This window comes from Myotis brandtii, unplaced genomic scaffold, assembly GCF_000412655.1.
Source record: "Myotis brandtii unplaced genomic scaffold, ASM41265v1 scaffold58, whole genome shotgun sequence".
Lineage (NCBI taxonomy): Eukaryota > Metazoa > Chordata > Mammalia > Chiroptera > Vespertilionidae > Myotis > Myotis brandtii.
This window is the reverse complement of record NW_005370176.1, coordinates 999,064-1,016,512: the sequence shown is the minus strand read 5'-3', so window position 1 is coordinate 1,016,512 and position 17,449 is coordinate 999,064. Positions and strand designations below refer to the sequence as shown.

Sequence of the window (17,449 nt, the reverse complement as noted above, 5' to 3'; positions counted from 1 at the left end):
TCACAGTATTAAAAAATTGAACTATATCTGAGTTATCCCAAATCTTCTACTTACTGGCAGTGAGATCTACAGTGTGACCTTTCTGAAGTTATTTAATCACAATTTGCATTTTTTTTCATACCTGTATAATAAAGGTAATAGTGCCTAACTTTTTAGATGTTTCTGGGGATTAAATAAAATACTGCGTATAAAGTGCTTAACATACTACTGGATCTAAAATAATTGCTCAGTAAAGTTAGCTCTTATTTTGATACTGGGAATATTTGTTGCAATATAATTTTTTGTGTTTTAGCGCCACTTAGCTCGTACTACTGGGAGATGGAAAGACTCACCTAAGAAAAATACTGTGAATGAGTTACAAGATGAATTGATGACCATTCGACTTAGAGAAGCAGAAACACAGGCAGAAATAAGAGAAATAAAACAAAGGATGATGGAAATGGAAACACAGGTAAGATGGAAAGCCCAATATCTTTAAAAATATCATTAGCAAATCAAAAATTTATTCACAGATTGAATCATCCCTAGAATAGAGCTAAAAGGTGGACATGTGAAACTATCTAGACTACAATTTTGTAGCCAAATAAAAAGGGCTAAAATTATGGTTTTTGATATCAGAGACGTAATGTCTTTGAGCCATTCAAAAAAGTTTAAGCAAGTGGTAATGCTCCATTTGACTTTGTTAGCTTGTTACACAACTTGAGAGGGAATGTTCATGTAGAGCAGATTTTTCAATCTCAACACTGTTAGCATTTTGGACAAGGTGAAGTCTTTATTGTGGGGACTGGCTTGTGCATTTTAGGATGTTTAGTAGCATCCCTGGCCTCTACCCACTAGATGTCAGTAGCACCTCCCCAGTAATGACCAAAAATATCTCTACACATTGCAAATGTCCTTGGCAAAATTCCCTAGTTGAGAATCACTGGTATAAAATATAATGTGAAAAATGATTCCTAAAGTTGTGTAATGTGATTCTGAATGAGTCAGTTCAAAATTACACTTCTTTCTTCTCAAATCCCCCTTTCTCTAATAAACTCTATCTTAAATATATTTAAGATCTGAAAGGTCCTTTTTATGACATCCATTTGTATTATAAAGGTACATATAGTTTTTATGTGATGCATTTGTGTGGGCCATGTTCTCTATTCTTTGTAATGTTAATTTTGTTTTCAAAATACTTATTCAGTCAGTAGGGGGCATAGTTAACTCACGTATCAGTCTATAAACTTATGTGCAAAAAACAGTCATTCCAACCTGAACATAACATGAATATGTAAATCCTTTAAAATAAATAAATATATTTTGTTTTACATTGTTCAAAGTTATTTTCTTGTATTTTTCATTGTAGTAGTTAAAAATAATAGTAAGATGAAAAGTAGAAATCTAGTTTTTATAATCAAATGTTATCTCAGTATAGACATTAAAGATGCAAACACAGCTTTTAAGCCATGTTCAGGATTTATTTCAGAGTGGGTATAAGTGAATGAGTCAAATTCAACAAATGTGGTTTTGAGAACTTGTGATAATAAAGTACTGTCCAACCTTCCAAGAACTTATACTTGAGTAATCAGGTATTCACAAACTATATTTAATATAATTTATTTTCTGAGATGATAGATGTTAATTAAGTATTGTGATAATCACTTCATAATATATTTAAGTCAGGTCATTATGCTGTACACTTTAGATTTATACCAGTGATGGCGAACCTATGACACGCGTGTCAGAGGTGACATGCGAACTCATTTTTTTGGTTGATTTTTCTTTGTTAAATGGCATTTAAATATATAAAATAAATATCTAAGTCTTTGTTTTACTATGGTTGCAAATATCAAAAAATTTCTATATGTGACACGGCACCAGAGTTAAGTTAGGGTTTTTCAAAATGCTGACACGCCAAGCTCAAAAGGTTCGCCATCACTGATTTATACAGTGCTATATGTCAGTTATATCTATACTAATAAAAGGGCAATATGCTAATTAGACCGGATAGACTGGACGTCATTCCGACATCATTCTGGACAAAGCTGGGGCACGGGAGAGGTCGCCTGGGGTACCGGGTGCCTGCTCTGTGGCTGGCCCGGGCAAAGCCAGCCCAGGTCCCAGGTGCCTGCGGCCTGCCAGAGGGAGGGAAACCTGGGTCCCGGGTGCCTGAGGCTGGTGGAGGACGGGATGCCTGGGTCCTGGGTGCGTGGGCAAAGGCAGAGGCAGTTAGGGGCGATCAGGCAGGCAGGCAAGCAGAGTGGTTAGGGGTGATCAGGCAGATAGGCAGAGTGGTTAGGGGTGATCAGGCAGGCAAGTGGTTAGGAGCCAGTGGTCCCGGATTGTGAGAGCGATGTCTGTCTGCCGGTTTAGGTCCGATCCCTGTGGGACATCCCCCGAGGGGTCCTGGATTACAAGAGGGTGTAGGCTGGGCTGAGGGACTGACCTCCCCTCCTCCCCCGTGCTTGAATTTTGTGCACCGGGCCTCTAGTCTTAATATAACTGGAAAAATATATAATCAGAAATGTGGTAATTAGAGAGTTGGAAATCGCTATGGAGAATGGAGGGGAAAATTAGTTCCAACTAGGTGGTTTGGGGGAAGGTTCCCTAAGGATTTTGTATTTTGAATTGTAACCTGACTAATAAGTGTGATTTTGGATGAATTTTGCTAGAAGAGAAATGATTCCTAAGTGCCAGTGCTTGAACTAGAGATGATCTGTGAAGTTTTCCCATTGCAAAATGTGAAAAATAAAAACGGTGGTTTAATAGTAATGCTATATTAATCATTCAAAGAGTTTTACATCAAACACCTATGTACCCAGCATCCAGGTTAAGACATGTGTCCTTGTTGATACATATAGCTCCAGTTCCTTCATTCCTAATGACTTTTAGAAAAGTCCACCTAGTGTGCATACCTTAGTTATTGAACCACACAATCTTTGTACCAATTTTGCTATTATAAATTGTGCTGCTCTGAACATTCCTGCACATGTTTCCTTGTGTATATCTCTAAGAGCTTCTTTTATAAGGGGGTTTTATTATTTTTCTGTGCCATGAACCCCCTTTTCAGTCTGAAACCCATGACTCCTTCTCAAAATAATGCTTTTTAATGCATAAAATAAAATATATAGGATTGTAAAGCAAACCAGTTACACTGAGATACTATTCTTAAAGTGCTAAAAGGCAAACAAGGTTGTGACAGGACATTTACACCGAGACATATACAACACGTGACCATTGCTAGATTCAGGTTTTTCATACTTTAGGTTTTGTTGTACCTAAGTTAGATTTTCCTTTTTGGGGAGACTCTTTCCTGATTTTTGCCCCAAGGTGAATGAGTTGGGTTGTATTTTATCTTTTTCTGTTCTCAGGAATTTTATATAAGATTGGAGTTACTCATTATTTTAATATTTGCTGGAATTTCTATCTTTAAACAGTCTTATTTTGTGTGTATAGAAACTATTGATCCTAGCTGTTGAAGGGTTACCGATCTCAGGTTTTCCGTGTCTTCTTGAATCTGGTTTGGTAAGATAAAGCAAACTTCTGCAAGACTTCAAGAAAATAAAGAAGACACAAATAAACACTATTAAGAATTAAAAAAGGAACATGCCTGGTAAATACAGGGTGGGGCAAAAGTAGGTTTACAAATTTGTATGGAAAAAAATTTGTAAATAATGTACAGTAAGAATAAACTCTGTTTTGCATACTCACAACCGTAAACGTACCTTTGCCCTACCTGGTATAGATTCAGTGAAAATACTTTTTTAAAAGATTCTCTGAACAACTTTAAGTGATAAACTTGAAATTTTCAAATTTCAATGAAATTTGACAGTCTCTTTTGGGAAATATGAGTTGAGTGGTTTTTACTTTACTTTTTCTCTGAGTTTCTTGGACCTGTGGATTTATGTGTACCATAAAATTTGGAAAATTCTGGGTCATTATTTCTCCAAATATTCTTCTGTTTCACACTGTCTTCTTTTGGTATTTCAGTTACACATGTGTTAGATTGATGACCAGCAACTCTTGGATTCTCTCTTCTTTTTCTCTCCATTATTTTGATATTACCTATCTGATCTTGCATGTTTTTCACCTTTTCCTTAGAGCAGTGTTTCTCAACCTTCTGGCCCTTTAAATACAGTTCCTCATGTTGTGACCCAACCATAAAATTATTTTCGTTGCTACTTCGTAACTATAATGTTGCTACTGTTATGAATCGTAATGTAAATATCTGATATGCAGGATGGTCTTAGGCGACCCCTGGGAAAGGGTCGTTCAACCACCAAAGAGGTCGCGACCCACAGGTTGAGAACCGATGCCTTAGAGCATTTAGCACATTAATCACACTTATTTTAAATACCCTGTCGATAATTTTAAAATCTGTGTCATATAAGAAGCTGGTTCTGTTGATTACTTTGTCTCTTGGTAATGTTTTGTTTTTCTTACCTTTTCCTAAGCTTTGTAATTTTCTGTGTTGAACATTGGATACCTTGTGTAGGACAGTAGACTAAGGTAAATAGTTTTTATGCCTGGTTATGCGCACACCTTTCCTTCTGCTGGGACTTTAATGTGGGGGATTTGAGTTAATATAGTTAGGAGTTGGGCTGGGTTTGAGGTTTGTTTCTGTGGTTAACCCTCATTACACCACAGACTTCAAATTCCTCTAACAATATCTTATTTTTAGATTGGGGGCTGGTTTGCCAAAGCATTTTCTCAATGTCTCTAGGTCTTCCCTTTGCATAGCACCTCAGAGAGAGTCATTCTCTAGCAGTATTCCAGTTACCTGTTACAGGAAGTTGGCTGTTAGAAAATACCTCTGTCCTATTGTTCTGATAAAGTCTCAGCCTTAGGCTGCACTGTCCCTGGACCTGGGGTATTTGGCCTTCTTAGTACTCCTGCCCGACCCCCAACTATAGTCCTAGGCCCATATATAGTCCTGCCCCTTCCTCAGATACAAAAATTTCCCTAGTGCCCCAAGGAGATTAGTATTCCAAGCAAATTAAACCTTTTATTCCTTAAAGGAGGCAAGCAAGAGTTAGTGCCCCTCCCGTATTGGCTGCTATTCCCCTCCCTCAGGCCTGTACCGTTGACCTCTCTTTTTCAAGGTTCTTATCAGTATTTTTTGTGTATACTGTTGGGGCCCGTGAAGAGATTTGTGAACTTTGCTGCGCCCTTGGGCTCCACACTTGGCCTCCACCAATCTGATACTTATTCTAGTTGAAATATGCTTAATAGCTTCTGACTGCTTCTGCCCTTGTCTCTCCTTAGATTTGGGGCTAGTTGGTTGCCCTCTGACCTCACTTCTATGGGTTCAACAAAAGTCATGAATGTAGAGTTTGACTGGCATTTTTTCTTTTTTTAATTGAAAGGGTGGGCACAATGCACTTTCTGACTCTCTAGATTCCTGACAGAATTCAAAAGTCTTTATTATGATATATTTGGAATTACTTTATAATTTTTATGTCTTCCTTTTCTCTGCTTTTTCCTCCTTTATTGCTTTTTATTGGCTTACTTTCATTTTTCTTTCTCTCTTCTAGTGTGACTTTCATCATTTCTATTAGTGTATATTACTTGAAAAATATTGAAAATGCTTACTTGACTAAACAAAGACTAAAGTTAGTAATTATCTCTGTCTTCCTTCCAAACTGTAGTAAGGGCCTTAGACGAACTTCATGTGCTCTTCTTCCATCTTCAGATCTTACATTTTACTGTTATTGTATATCTTTTTTTATACATCCAAATTACTAGACATTATTGTTGTTTTATGGAGTCTGTGCTCGTTTGAATTTACCTATTTTACCAATTTTTTGCTCTCTATTCTTACTTTTATTTAAGTTTCTTTACAGTTTCAATCATATATTTATACTCTTCCTGAAAATAAATATGCTTTCTCTCACTCTTGTGTAAAAGTTTAGCTGAGTATAGTATTGGAGGATGAAATTTATTTTTTTAAGCACTACATATTTTTCCTGTTGATATGTCTGCCAGATATTTCACTTTCCCCCTTCACAGACTCAGATTTTACCTTCGTTTGCCTCTTCTTTTCTTTAGCATTCTAAGCTTTGTTACATTCTGTCTTAGTGAGGATTTTATTTGTCCTGTTTGGGACTAGTTGTGTTTCCTGAACTTCATGTGGATTTATATGTAGTTTCTTTTTTTTTCTTTCAGTTGTAAAAAATTCTCAACTATTATCATCTCTTAGATCAGCAATTTTCAGCCGGTGTGCTGCAAGAATTTTTAAAACATGCAGTATTTAGTCAGGGACACTGACCTCTTTTCCCTTAGATCAGGGGTGGAGAACCTTTTTTCTGCCAACAGCCATTTGGATATTTATAACATCATTCGCAGGCCATACAAAATTATCAACTTAAAAATTAGCCTGCTAAATGGGAAATATCTGTAATACTATTAACAATAAAACATATATTTAAAAAAATTAGCCTGCTATATTTGGTCAAACATTTAATTAACTCACCCCTAATGACTTGGCCAGACCAAAGGATTTTGCGGGCCTTATGTGACCCGTGGGCCAGATGTTCCCCAATCCTGCCTTAGGTTGTCAAATAAAAAAATGACAACAGCCAACACAATAGAAGCCATCCTATATGAATGAATAAAAACTATGTCCTTTTTTTGTAAGATTGGCAAAAATATAATATCTTTCTGGTGTGCCAGGAAACAAAAAAGGTTGAAAATTGCTGTCTTAGACCATCATCTCTCACCTCCTTTTTTATTTTACTTTATTTTATCCTGCAACCTCTATTAGGCAGTTTTGGGTTTTTTTGTACTTTCTTATTCTCTTTTCTATGTCTGATTTCTGAGACACTAATTGTTTCTTCAGTGTATTTAATCTAACCTTTAATTGGATTTTTAATATCAGTGGCTATATTATTTTTAGAAATTGCACTTGGTTATTTTTTAAAATTTGTCAAATTTTCTTGACAGTAACTTGTGCTTTGCTTTTGCTTCCTTTCTTATGTCTAATAATTTTGAACATAAATTATCTCATATAAAGTCCCTGTGATTTTATTATATAGGGTTCTTAAAAATCTCTTCTTGCTATTTTTTTATCTACTGTTTCTCATTCATAGCCAATTTTTGGGTTTTATGTGTGTTTTGTCATTCTGGGTCATGGAATTGTAATCAGGGTGTAGGAGGAGTTTTATCTGTGGGAATTCTTTACAGCTTATCTTAAAGGTATGTTCCTCTGTAGTATAGTTATTTGTTTTAATGGTAGAAGGCAAGGCAGTAGAAAGAGGTGGTGGAACATTTTGAATACAATACCAAGAGTTTACTACAATTTTGTAGACAGACAGTATTCGTTGAAAATGAAAAGGAAGAGAGTAATATAGAGGCATTACTTAGAAAGGAGGCATTTCTTCTGTGAGTCAGAAAGATAAGTAAAAATGAAGATGAAGAAACCCAGAAGTGGTAAAAAAATGTTGGAGCTTAAATCTATTAGATCATCCAGATTTTTTATTAAAACTAGAGGCAGGGTCGATTTCAGAATAGATATGATAGGAACAATTGAGCATTTATTAAGTATCTGTTAAATTTCAGGCATTGTGTGAGACTCCTTTCATAAACTTTTCTCTTTAATTCTTACAACATAGCCTTAAAAGGCAAGTGGGAATGTCTATGCTTATACCAGTGTACTGAAATTTGATGGGATTAGATAACTTGACCAAGGCTGAAGAACTGTTAAACGAGGAGCCAGATTTTACTTGTCTTTGGTTATGAAAATTCCTATTGTTGCTTTCAGGCCCCTGATAGAATAATTTGAGGTTGAGAAAATTCAGGCTGGGTTAAGCCTGAATGGAAAAATTATCTCAAGTCAGTTGATTCAAGTTCTATGGGTTTTTTTTTTAGCATGTTCTGTAATTATAATACATGAAGCAGCTAGTGTTAATTGAGTTCTTATTATATATTAAGCTAGTTACATGTATTATCTCAGTTAATTCTGAAGAAAACCAAATGAGAAATAGGTAGTATTTTTTAAATTGATTTTAGAGAGAGGAAGGGATAGAAAGAGAGAGAAAAAGAGAGACAGGAAAATATCGATGTGAGAGAGAAACATACATCAATCTGTTACTACCTCAATGTGCCCAACTAGGGATTAAACCCACAACCTAGGTATCTGCCCTGACTGGGAATCTAACCTGCGACCTCTCGGTGTATGGGATGATGCTCCAACCAACTAAGCCACAGAGGCCAGGATAGTAGTATTTTTATATACATTTTCAAGTAAGGAAATTGAGACTCAGAAATATTAACTAGTTAGCTTAATCACCAAATAGTAAGCCAGAATTCAAAATCAGTCCATGCTCCATGAAAGTAGACTGTTCTGTGTATTGGAGGAATGTAGACATGCACATGGAACATTTTTGACCACAGGTTTACGTCCAGTAAATGGTGATCACACCTTCAATTGGTCTGTGCTTTATTTTGAGAATTGGAAAGAAGAGCTAAATTCATCCTCATCCTGTATCTACCCACTTTGTACCACATTGCCTATTTCAGAAATTAATACCTTCAAGTTCTATGTGACCATCCTTGTAGTTTATAGGTATTTATTATATAACTAGAGGCCCAGTGCACTAAATTCATGCAAGGGGGAGGGGGAGTTCCTTCAGCCCCGCCTGTACCCTCTCCAATCCAGGACATCCCTCTCGCAATCCAGGACTGCTGGCTCTTAATTGCTCACCTGCCTGCCTGCCTGATCACCCTTAACCACTCTTCCTGCCTGTCTGATCACCCCTAACTGCTCTCCCCTACTGGCCTGATCGCCCCTAACTGCTCTCCCCTGCCTGCCTAATCACCTCTAACTGCTCTCCCCTGCTGGCCTGATTGCCCCTAACTGCTCTCCTCTGCTGGCCTGATTGCCCCGCCACTGTGGCTTTGTCCGGAAGGATGTCCAGAAGATGTCCGGTCTAATTAGCATATTACCCTTTTATTAGTATAGATGGTAAATTGAGCTATAATGAGAGTTTCTAATTATGGACCTTATGAATTCATTAATTTGATTTTAAAGCAGTTTTATAAATCTTTCACTTTTTTTAGTTTTTAAGTATTTGTTGAATAAAATCTACCTATAAGTAATATACCAACATTTTTTATAATGTTGTATAAGCATGAAATGGGTAGGTAGAAATTTGTGGGTTTTTTCAGGCCTTTTATCTGTATAATCTGAGTATTTGTATTTTTTATTATTAGAACCAGATCAATAGTAACCATCTTCGAAGAGCAGAACAAGAGGTGGTCAGTCTACAGGAGAAGGTGCAGTATCTTTCTGCGCAGAACAAAGGACTGCTTACTCAATTAAGTGAAGCAAAACGCAAACAAGCAGAGATTGAATGCAAGGTAAACATATCAAGTAGCTAGTTGTTTTTGTCAATATAAAAATTCCTGTTTTGTTTTATCTCATTATTGATTACATCATCTTTAAACCAAATAAAGCCATAAAACTAGTTTAATGTTCCAGTTTTTCTGAACTTGGTTTGGTGGTTGCTTTCAGACCAAGGTAGGGCATCTTGCTCTGAGGTGGATTTCAGGCAGGCAACCTCGTTTTCGACCACATGGTTAAGCGCCAGTGCATGAAATTAAGTTAACCAAGGGGTTAAAACTGGTATCTGTCTGCAACATTTCTTTTGACCAATAGCCCTTTAAAACCAAAGCTTTCAAGGTCTCAACCAAGAAGATAGGTAATTTAGAGAGGTTAGGGCAGCTCTGCTTTGATAGGTACTTTATTAGTGGGCAGTGAATATATTCACATGTTTTCTGGATAGAGTAGAGAGCAAAAGAAATGGGTGTGTGCCAATGGATTGGGAAGACTGTGTCCATTTCTCATTATTATTTTAATAAGTTTTTCTATTTTTGTGTGAAGTGTTTTGAATTCATAAAGCATGTAAAAGAATTAGAATGCAAGTATGTTTTTTCCTGAAATAAGTTTGTAGTATAGCAGTGGTGAAAGAGAGAGGAGATGGGAAGTGGGGTGGGAGGAGAGGGTGTGTGTGTGTGTGTGTGTGTGTGTGTGTGTGTGTGTGTGTGTGTGTGAAATAACTAAAGAGATGTTGTGGTCTGAGCATTAGAATGGATTGCTGAGGACAAGTTACGGGATTTAAAAAATAAACTAGATATCCATCTTTCCATGGTGAGATAGTAGGAATGATGCCCTTTAAAGATTCCAGTCATATTATTCTATGATAAGAAATAAGACTTTCAGTGGCACATATAAAGCTGTAATTCCATCAACTTGTTCTGGTGTCATTAAAAACCAAGAGTGAAGCTTGAGTGGTTTATCAGTGTCACTGAAATCCAGAGATGAAATTACATCCTAATTAATATGCATGGCTGTTACAATTTACACTGACAGAAATCTGTAGGCAGTACTGAAATTTGTACTAATTTAAGAGGAGTCCCTCTTGAAGTATATGACTAGACTAATTTAGAAATAAAATGATGTGGCATGAGTTTATATCAACTTGATTTGTTATACTAATATTTTACTGAGTTTTTATTATGCTATATTGTCTGCTGACTCATTTTTATTTAAGAACTAAATGTAATGTTTTTCATTATTGCTATAAGTTTTTATTAAAACATGTTGATAACTCTGTTATTGGATTTAATATTTCTCCTCAAATGCCTTCCCACCTTTTAATCAAAGTAAAGTGTTCTTTGGAAATAAATATTTGGGGAATTTGCTGATGAAAATAATTTTCTTTGAATTTATCTAAGCAATAGGCTCAGATTTGGAATTTTAGAGAATTTAAGAACTCTTTTGAGATTTAAAAAAATTTTAATGTTCATTAATACCTCTGTGAAGTATGTTACAGATGCTGACTCTGCTGTATAATGATTTATTTAATCTTTTATAATGCCTTTTGCCTATTTCAAGAATGACTAGTGTATTATTTGTCTCTCTAGCAAGTAGTACATTCTGATTAAGTGTATTTTACCTTGTTATGTTGGAACAATTCAGGAACAAACCTATCTTTCAAGGAAGCCTGTCCTTCAATTATATAAATCTGATTAATTTTCATTTAGTTTTACATGATTATAGCTTATTATTTGTTGATAAACAACAATAAAGTTCATTTAATTTTTTATTTATTTAAAATGTCAGGATACTATTTTAATATTAATATTAATGTTATTTTCCCTCTGTAACTGAATTTGAATGTTCCCACTTTAAGATCATAGTACAAGTCTATGATCCCCAATATGAAAATCCCGCCCTGACCGGTTTGGCTCAGTGGATAGAGCGTCAGCCTGCGGACTCAAGGGTCCCAGGTTCGATTCCGGTCAAGGGCATGTACCTTGGTTGCAGGCACATCCCCAGTGGGGAGTGTGCAGGAAGCAGCTGATCGATGTTTCTCTCTCATCGATGTTTCTAACTCTCTAGCCCTCTCCTTTCCTCTCTGTAAAAAATCAATAAAATATATTTAAAAAAAAGAAAAAAAAAAGAAAATCCCAAACACTATAAAACCCAAAGGTTTTTTTAATAAATTTTACACAAATTCATTTGAAAGCAAAACCTGATTTGAATTGAAATATGGCCATTTATCATTTTTATTTATCCAAGTTGGTGTGGGTATTTATACTTCACTGCTTCATTGTGTTGAGCATTGAGTATACTGTTTCATTATGGATGCCGCCTCAGCTCCTACTGGATACATCATATTACTTTTGTAAAATCTAAAAAATCTGAAATTTCATAGCACACCTGGACCCTAAGGTTTCAGTAATGGGATTGTGGGATTTTCTACATAAATCAAAAGTTGAAGATTATAGGAAGATTTTAGGTTCTCTAGTTCTACATATATTGAGAAAACATATTAATTTATATACAAATTTATAAAATTGTGTAATAAATAATGTTAAGTGAGGAAAGTCAGTCAAGGTATTTTTACTATGATTATAATACTAATATTATAACACCCCTTCTATCTCATTCTCTTCCTGACCCTACCACATACCTCTTCTTTCATTTTTTCCCCCAAGGTTATGCTTTTATTTTCTCATAAGTCCTTTTAGAGTTACTTTTAGGCAAATATTGTGAAGTAAATGTTCATACTTTTTCTTGTCCTCACTCTTTTACATGAAAGTTAGCATACTGTATATTCTGCTTTTGCTTTTTTTTTTTGCCATATGTTTTCTAAAGTTTTAAATATCAGTTCTTGAAGTGTCTTCTCATTATTGATGGGCACATGGGTTGTTCCCAGTGTTTTACTACTATAAACGGAGTATAATGAATAACCTTGTAACATACATAATTTCAGATGTATCAAAATGTATCTACACATTCTTGTAGGATAAATTCCTATAAATGTTATTGTTTGGTGAATGGGTAAATACACCATAGATTTTGTCAAATTACCCTCCTGAATGTTGTACCATTTTTTACTTTGACAGCAGGGCATTATGGTACCTGTTTCTTTGTCATGTTACTTACAAAATGTCTAGGCAAATATTTTCGTTTTAAATAGATGTAATTTACATATTCTAGGACAGTGATTCTCAAATCGGTTTGGAAGGAGGCGAGATTATGAGACTTCAAAAAATGATGGCATCTACTTATGTATTTGAGAATAAAGTCAAATATTTGGCTGTCTTCTGTCAGTTACTCTTATAGGCACTGAGGATACAGTAGTGAAGAAGGTGGACATAATGTTTAGTGAGATAAGTAAAAATTGATAAGATCATTACCAATGATATACTGTGGACTGGGAGTTAAGAGGAAGTAGGAGTTAAGATGCGGTGCTAGAAGGTGGTATGAGAGGTGGGACCTAAAGAGTAGCAAAGAATTAGTCTTGTGAAGAGCCAGCGCAAGATCCCTGCATGAACAGGGTCACAGAGTTCAAAAGCAGGAAAGAACTTGGTTGCTGAGTCTTGTACATAATGAAAAGCTTAATGAGATGAAGCCAGGGAGATAGGCTGTGACCCTACTTCTTATATGTAAATTTTTATACTCATGGCAACAAGTTTGGTTTTTGCTCTGTGGGAGGCTAGTGAAACATTTTAAGTAGGAAAGCAATATATGATATTTTTTCTGTTTTACTGTATTTGCTTCAGATTTTTTTACTTTTTGAAAAGATGCTTTTTTTAAAAAAATGTGTTTATTGACGAGAGAGAGAGAGAGAGAGAGAGAGAGAGAGAGATTGAAACATGATAAGAGAGAATCATTGATTGGTTGCCTCCTGGGGATCACACCCAAAATCCGGACTTGTGCTCTGACCTGGAATTGAACTGTGACCTTCTATTTCATGGGTCAATGCTCAACCACTGAGCACACTGGCTGAGATTTTTTTACTCTTGATTTTAAAATAATTTTATATTTAAAGAAAAGTGGCAAAGATAGTGCAGAGAATTTCCATAGACCCTTTCATCAGCTTGTCCTGATGTTAACATCTTACAGAACCATGGTACCTTTATTGATACTAAGAAGTGAATGTTGATACAATGTTAGTCCTAAACTACAGATTTTATTCAGATTTTCCTAGCATGTCTCAGTTTCCTCTAATCTGTGACAGCACGGATATTGTAGAATATGGTTTTAGAGTTTTTTCTTTGTGACATTTTGAGGTGGTGGGGTAAATATTATGCAGAATTGTGATACAGTCTAATTTTTACTATTATTTGTAATACGATGTAAATATTTATTAACATTTATTCTTCAGAAAGAATATGATTTTTAAAATATTATCTACTAACATTATTAGTATCCATATCTTTGTTATTCTGTTGTCCTGGTTAAGGGTTTCAAAGTTCTCAATAATAGTTCTTTTATAAAAAACTTAACTTTCAGTTACTAGTAATTTTTTTTCTTTTTTTTTTAATTAAATCTTTATTGTTCAGATTATTACATTGTTAACTCTCATAGGTGCACGATTTTTGTCCAGTTTCTTCCCGCATCTCCCATTCCCCTTTCCCCCCCAAGAATAGTCAGTCCATTCCCTTTCTATGTCCCTGATTCATTATAATCACCAGTTCATTCTGTACATCATATTATTTATTCACTTGATTCTTAGATTCACTTGTTGATAGATGTGTATTTGTTGTTCATAATTTGTATCTTTACCTTTTTCTTCTTCTTCCTCTTCTTAAAGGATACCTTTCAGCATTTCGTATAATACTGGTTTGGTGGTGATGAACTCCTTTTGAATGATATTTCTTAATATTTAAAGATAGGATGCTATCCTGTATATTCATTTCATATCAAGTTTAGGAGATAATGGCTTTTTCTTATTTGATGGGCTTATTTGTTATTTTCTAAATTTTAAGATAGGTTACAGTGTTTCTGTTTCCATATTAATTTATCTTTAGTTTGGTTAAGTGTATGGTTTATTATTGGCTTGTTTTGTCTGCCACCCTAGAACAAGGAAGAAGTGATGGCCGTGAGACTGCGGGAAGCAGATAGCATAGCTGCTGTGGCTGAACTGCAGCAGCACATCGCTGAGCTTGAAATCCAGGTACCATATGGACATAATAAAATACACATACAAATAACGCAATCGTTTCCTCTCCCTCTGTGCCTGAACAATTATATCTTCATCCTGAAAATGACTGTGATTCTGTTTTCAACACTTACTCATTTCCAAGTCCATTCTTTTTATTGTTGTAAGTGTACAGTTCCATGACATTAAGTACATTTACATTGTTGTGCAACTAATCTCCAGAACTCTTCATCTTGCAAACCTGAAACTCTATACCTATTAAATAACTCCCTATTCTCCTCTTTCCCCAACCCTTGGAAATCACACATTCTACTTTCTGTCTCTGAATTTGACTATTTTAGGTCCCTCATATAAGTATAGTCATGCAGTGTTTCTTTTTGTGACTGGCTTATTGCACTTAGCATAATGCCATTAAGGTTCATCCATGTTGTGGCATGTGTCAGAATTTCATTTTTAAGGCTGAATAATATTCCATTGTATGTGTGTACCACATTTTATTTATCCATTGATGAATACTTGAGTTGCTTTCACATTTTGGCTGTTGTGAATAATACTGCTATGAACATGGTGTACAAATATCTGTTAGAGTCCTTGCTTTCAATTCCACCCATAAGTGGAATTGCTGGATCCTGTGGCACTTCTGTGTTTAATTTTTGAGAAATTGTTATACTAATTTTCACAGCAGCTACAGCATTTTACATTCCCACCAGCAATGCACAAGGACAAAGGTCTCGATTTCTTCACATCCTCACCAACATGTATTAATTTTGTTTTCTTTTTTCAATACCAGCCATCCTAATGAGTGTGCCTGGTATCTCACTGTGGTTTTAATTCGCATTTCCTTAATGATTATTAATATTGAGCATCTTTCATGTGCTTATTTGTCTTCTGTGTATCTTCTTTAGAGAAGCGTCTATTCAAGTCTTTGCCCATCTTTTAATGAGGTTGTTCTTGTGTTTTAGAAGTTCCTTATAGTGTCAATCCCTTATCAGATATGTGGTTTACAAACATTTTCTCCCTTTTCATGGGTTGCCTTTTTACTCTTATTTCCCTTTATGTACAAAAGTTTTGGGTTTTTTTTTTTAAGTCTAACTTATGGGTTTTTTTGTTGTTGCCTGTGCTCCAAGTCCATTTTTGAATGATAATGATCACATTTCTATATTGTCAAAGCTGTTTTCAAAAGAAAACTCAAAGCTTTAAAAATAACTGTTTTGTTACTTCTTCTTATACAGTACTAGAGGCCTGGTGCACGGGTGGGGTCTGGCCAGCCCACCCTGATGGGGGCAGATCAGACTGGGCCGGCTGAGGGGAGGGACTGCGGGTGGAGCCAGCCGTGGGGGAAGGGTCGCAGGCGGTTGGTGGGCCGGCCCCACCCCCTGGTCGAACTCCCAGTTGAACTCTCGGTAGAGGGGACAATTTGCATATTAGCCTTTTATTATATAGGACTAGAGACCCAGTGCACAAGATTCATGCACTGGGAGGGTGGGGGTCCCCTCAGCCCAGCCTGCACCCTCTCGCAGTCCAGGGCTCTTGCAGTCTGAGACCCCTTGCTCCTTACTGCCCGTCTTCAGCGGAGGTGGGAGAGGCTCCCGCCACTGCCGCTGTGCTTGCCAGCTGTGAGCCTGGCTTCTAGCTGAGCAGTGCTCCCCCTGTGCGACTGCACTTACCACCAGGGGACAGCTCCTGAATTGAGCATCTGCCCCCTGGTGGTCAGTGCATGTCATAGCGACCAGTCGTTCCGCCGTTCAGTCGATTTGCATATTATGCTTTTATTATATAGAACTAGATGCTCAGTGCACAAAATTCGTGCAAGGGGCTCGGTCCTCACAGCCCCAGCCGGCCCTCGCAGCCCAGGCTTCATCTGGAAGGTTGTCGGACGGTCGTTCTGCTGTTTGGCCTAATTAGCATATTAGCTCTTTATTATATAGGATATATAGAATAAGGTAATACATACATTTCCAATATGGGCAAAGTATTATATTTAAAATCTTATTTCTCTCACAGCATTTTATTTTGGTCTGTTCCAGGCTATAAATAGTTTTATCTGCAAATCTAGAATTTTCTTCCCACCTGAAAAATAATTTTGTCCTTAAATTACAATTAAAATTCAGTTAATTTCTGCCCTAGCCAGTTTGGCTCAGTGGATAGAGCATCAGCCTGCAGGCCAAAGGGTCACGAGTTCAATTCCAGTCAAGAGCATGTACCTTGGTTGCAGGCTCCTCCCTGTCCCGGGGCCTGATTGAGGCATGTAGGATGCAACCAATCCATGTGTTCTAAGACTTACATATTATAATCTCATCTTTTGATCTGGGTCAAAAGTAATCACAACACATTATGATTTTTATAAGTTTATTAAAAGGTATCTTTTATGTCCTATTGATAATATTACCCATAAAGTAGCACATATTCAGAAAAACTTAAGGCATGCATAATATACTTATAATCAGCTATTTACATTGCTGTCATATGCAATTCTAGTTTAATATGTACTTTTCTAACATCAAGAAAATTATAAAAAATTTTATACATCAGTCACAAAATAGCAAGATTTAAATCACTCTTTTTATTGATTCTGAAGTACTTATTAAAATGAAGAACTTGGGACTGGAAACCATAAAAATACTAGAGGAATCCACAGGCAGCGAAATTGCAAACATATGCCGAAGGAATTTCTTCTCTGATAATGCTCCTAGGGCAATGAAACTAAAGAGAAAAATAAACAAATGGGACTACATCAAAATAAAAAGCTTTTGCACAGCAAAGGAAACCATCAACAAAACAACAAGAAAGCCCACTGCATGGGAGAACATATTTGCAAATGTTATCACTGATAAGGATTTAATCTCCAACATTTACAGGGAACTCATACAACTTAACAGAAGATAAACAACCCAGTCAAAAAATGGGCAATGGACCTAAATAGATACTTTTCGAAAGAAGACAGAAGAAAGGCCAAAAGACATATGAAAACATGTTCAAAGTCACTAATCATCCGAGAGATGCAAATCAAAATG

General features: G+C 36.1%; 1 protein-coding gene across 14 annotated transcripts in view; it reads left to right on the top strand.

Moving 5' to 3' along the window:
- The window catches only part of EVI5 (ecotropic viral integration site 5), a 222,915-nt gene that overhangs the window by 142,452 nt on the left and 63,014 nt on the right, over positions 1-17,449 (top strand). For all 14 annotated transcript variants that reach the window (XM_014550019.1, XM_014550018.1, XM_014550017.1 and 11 more), the window contains 3 exons: positions 293-451; positions 9,193-9,339; positions 14,355-14,450. In XM_014550019.1, the coding sequence (XP_014405505.1) occupies positions 293-451; positions 9,193-9,339; positions 14,355-14,450 (402 nt within the window). The remainder of the gene's footprint in view (positions 1-292; positions 452-9,192; positions 9,340-14,354; positions 14,451-17,449) is intronic.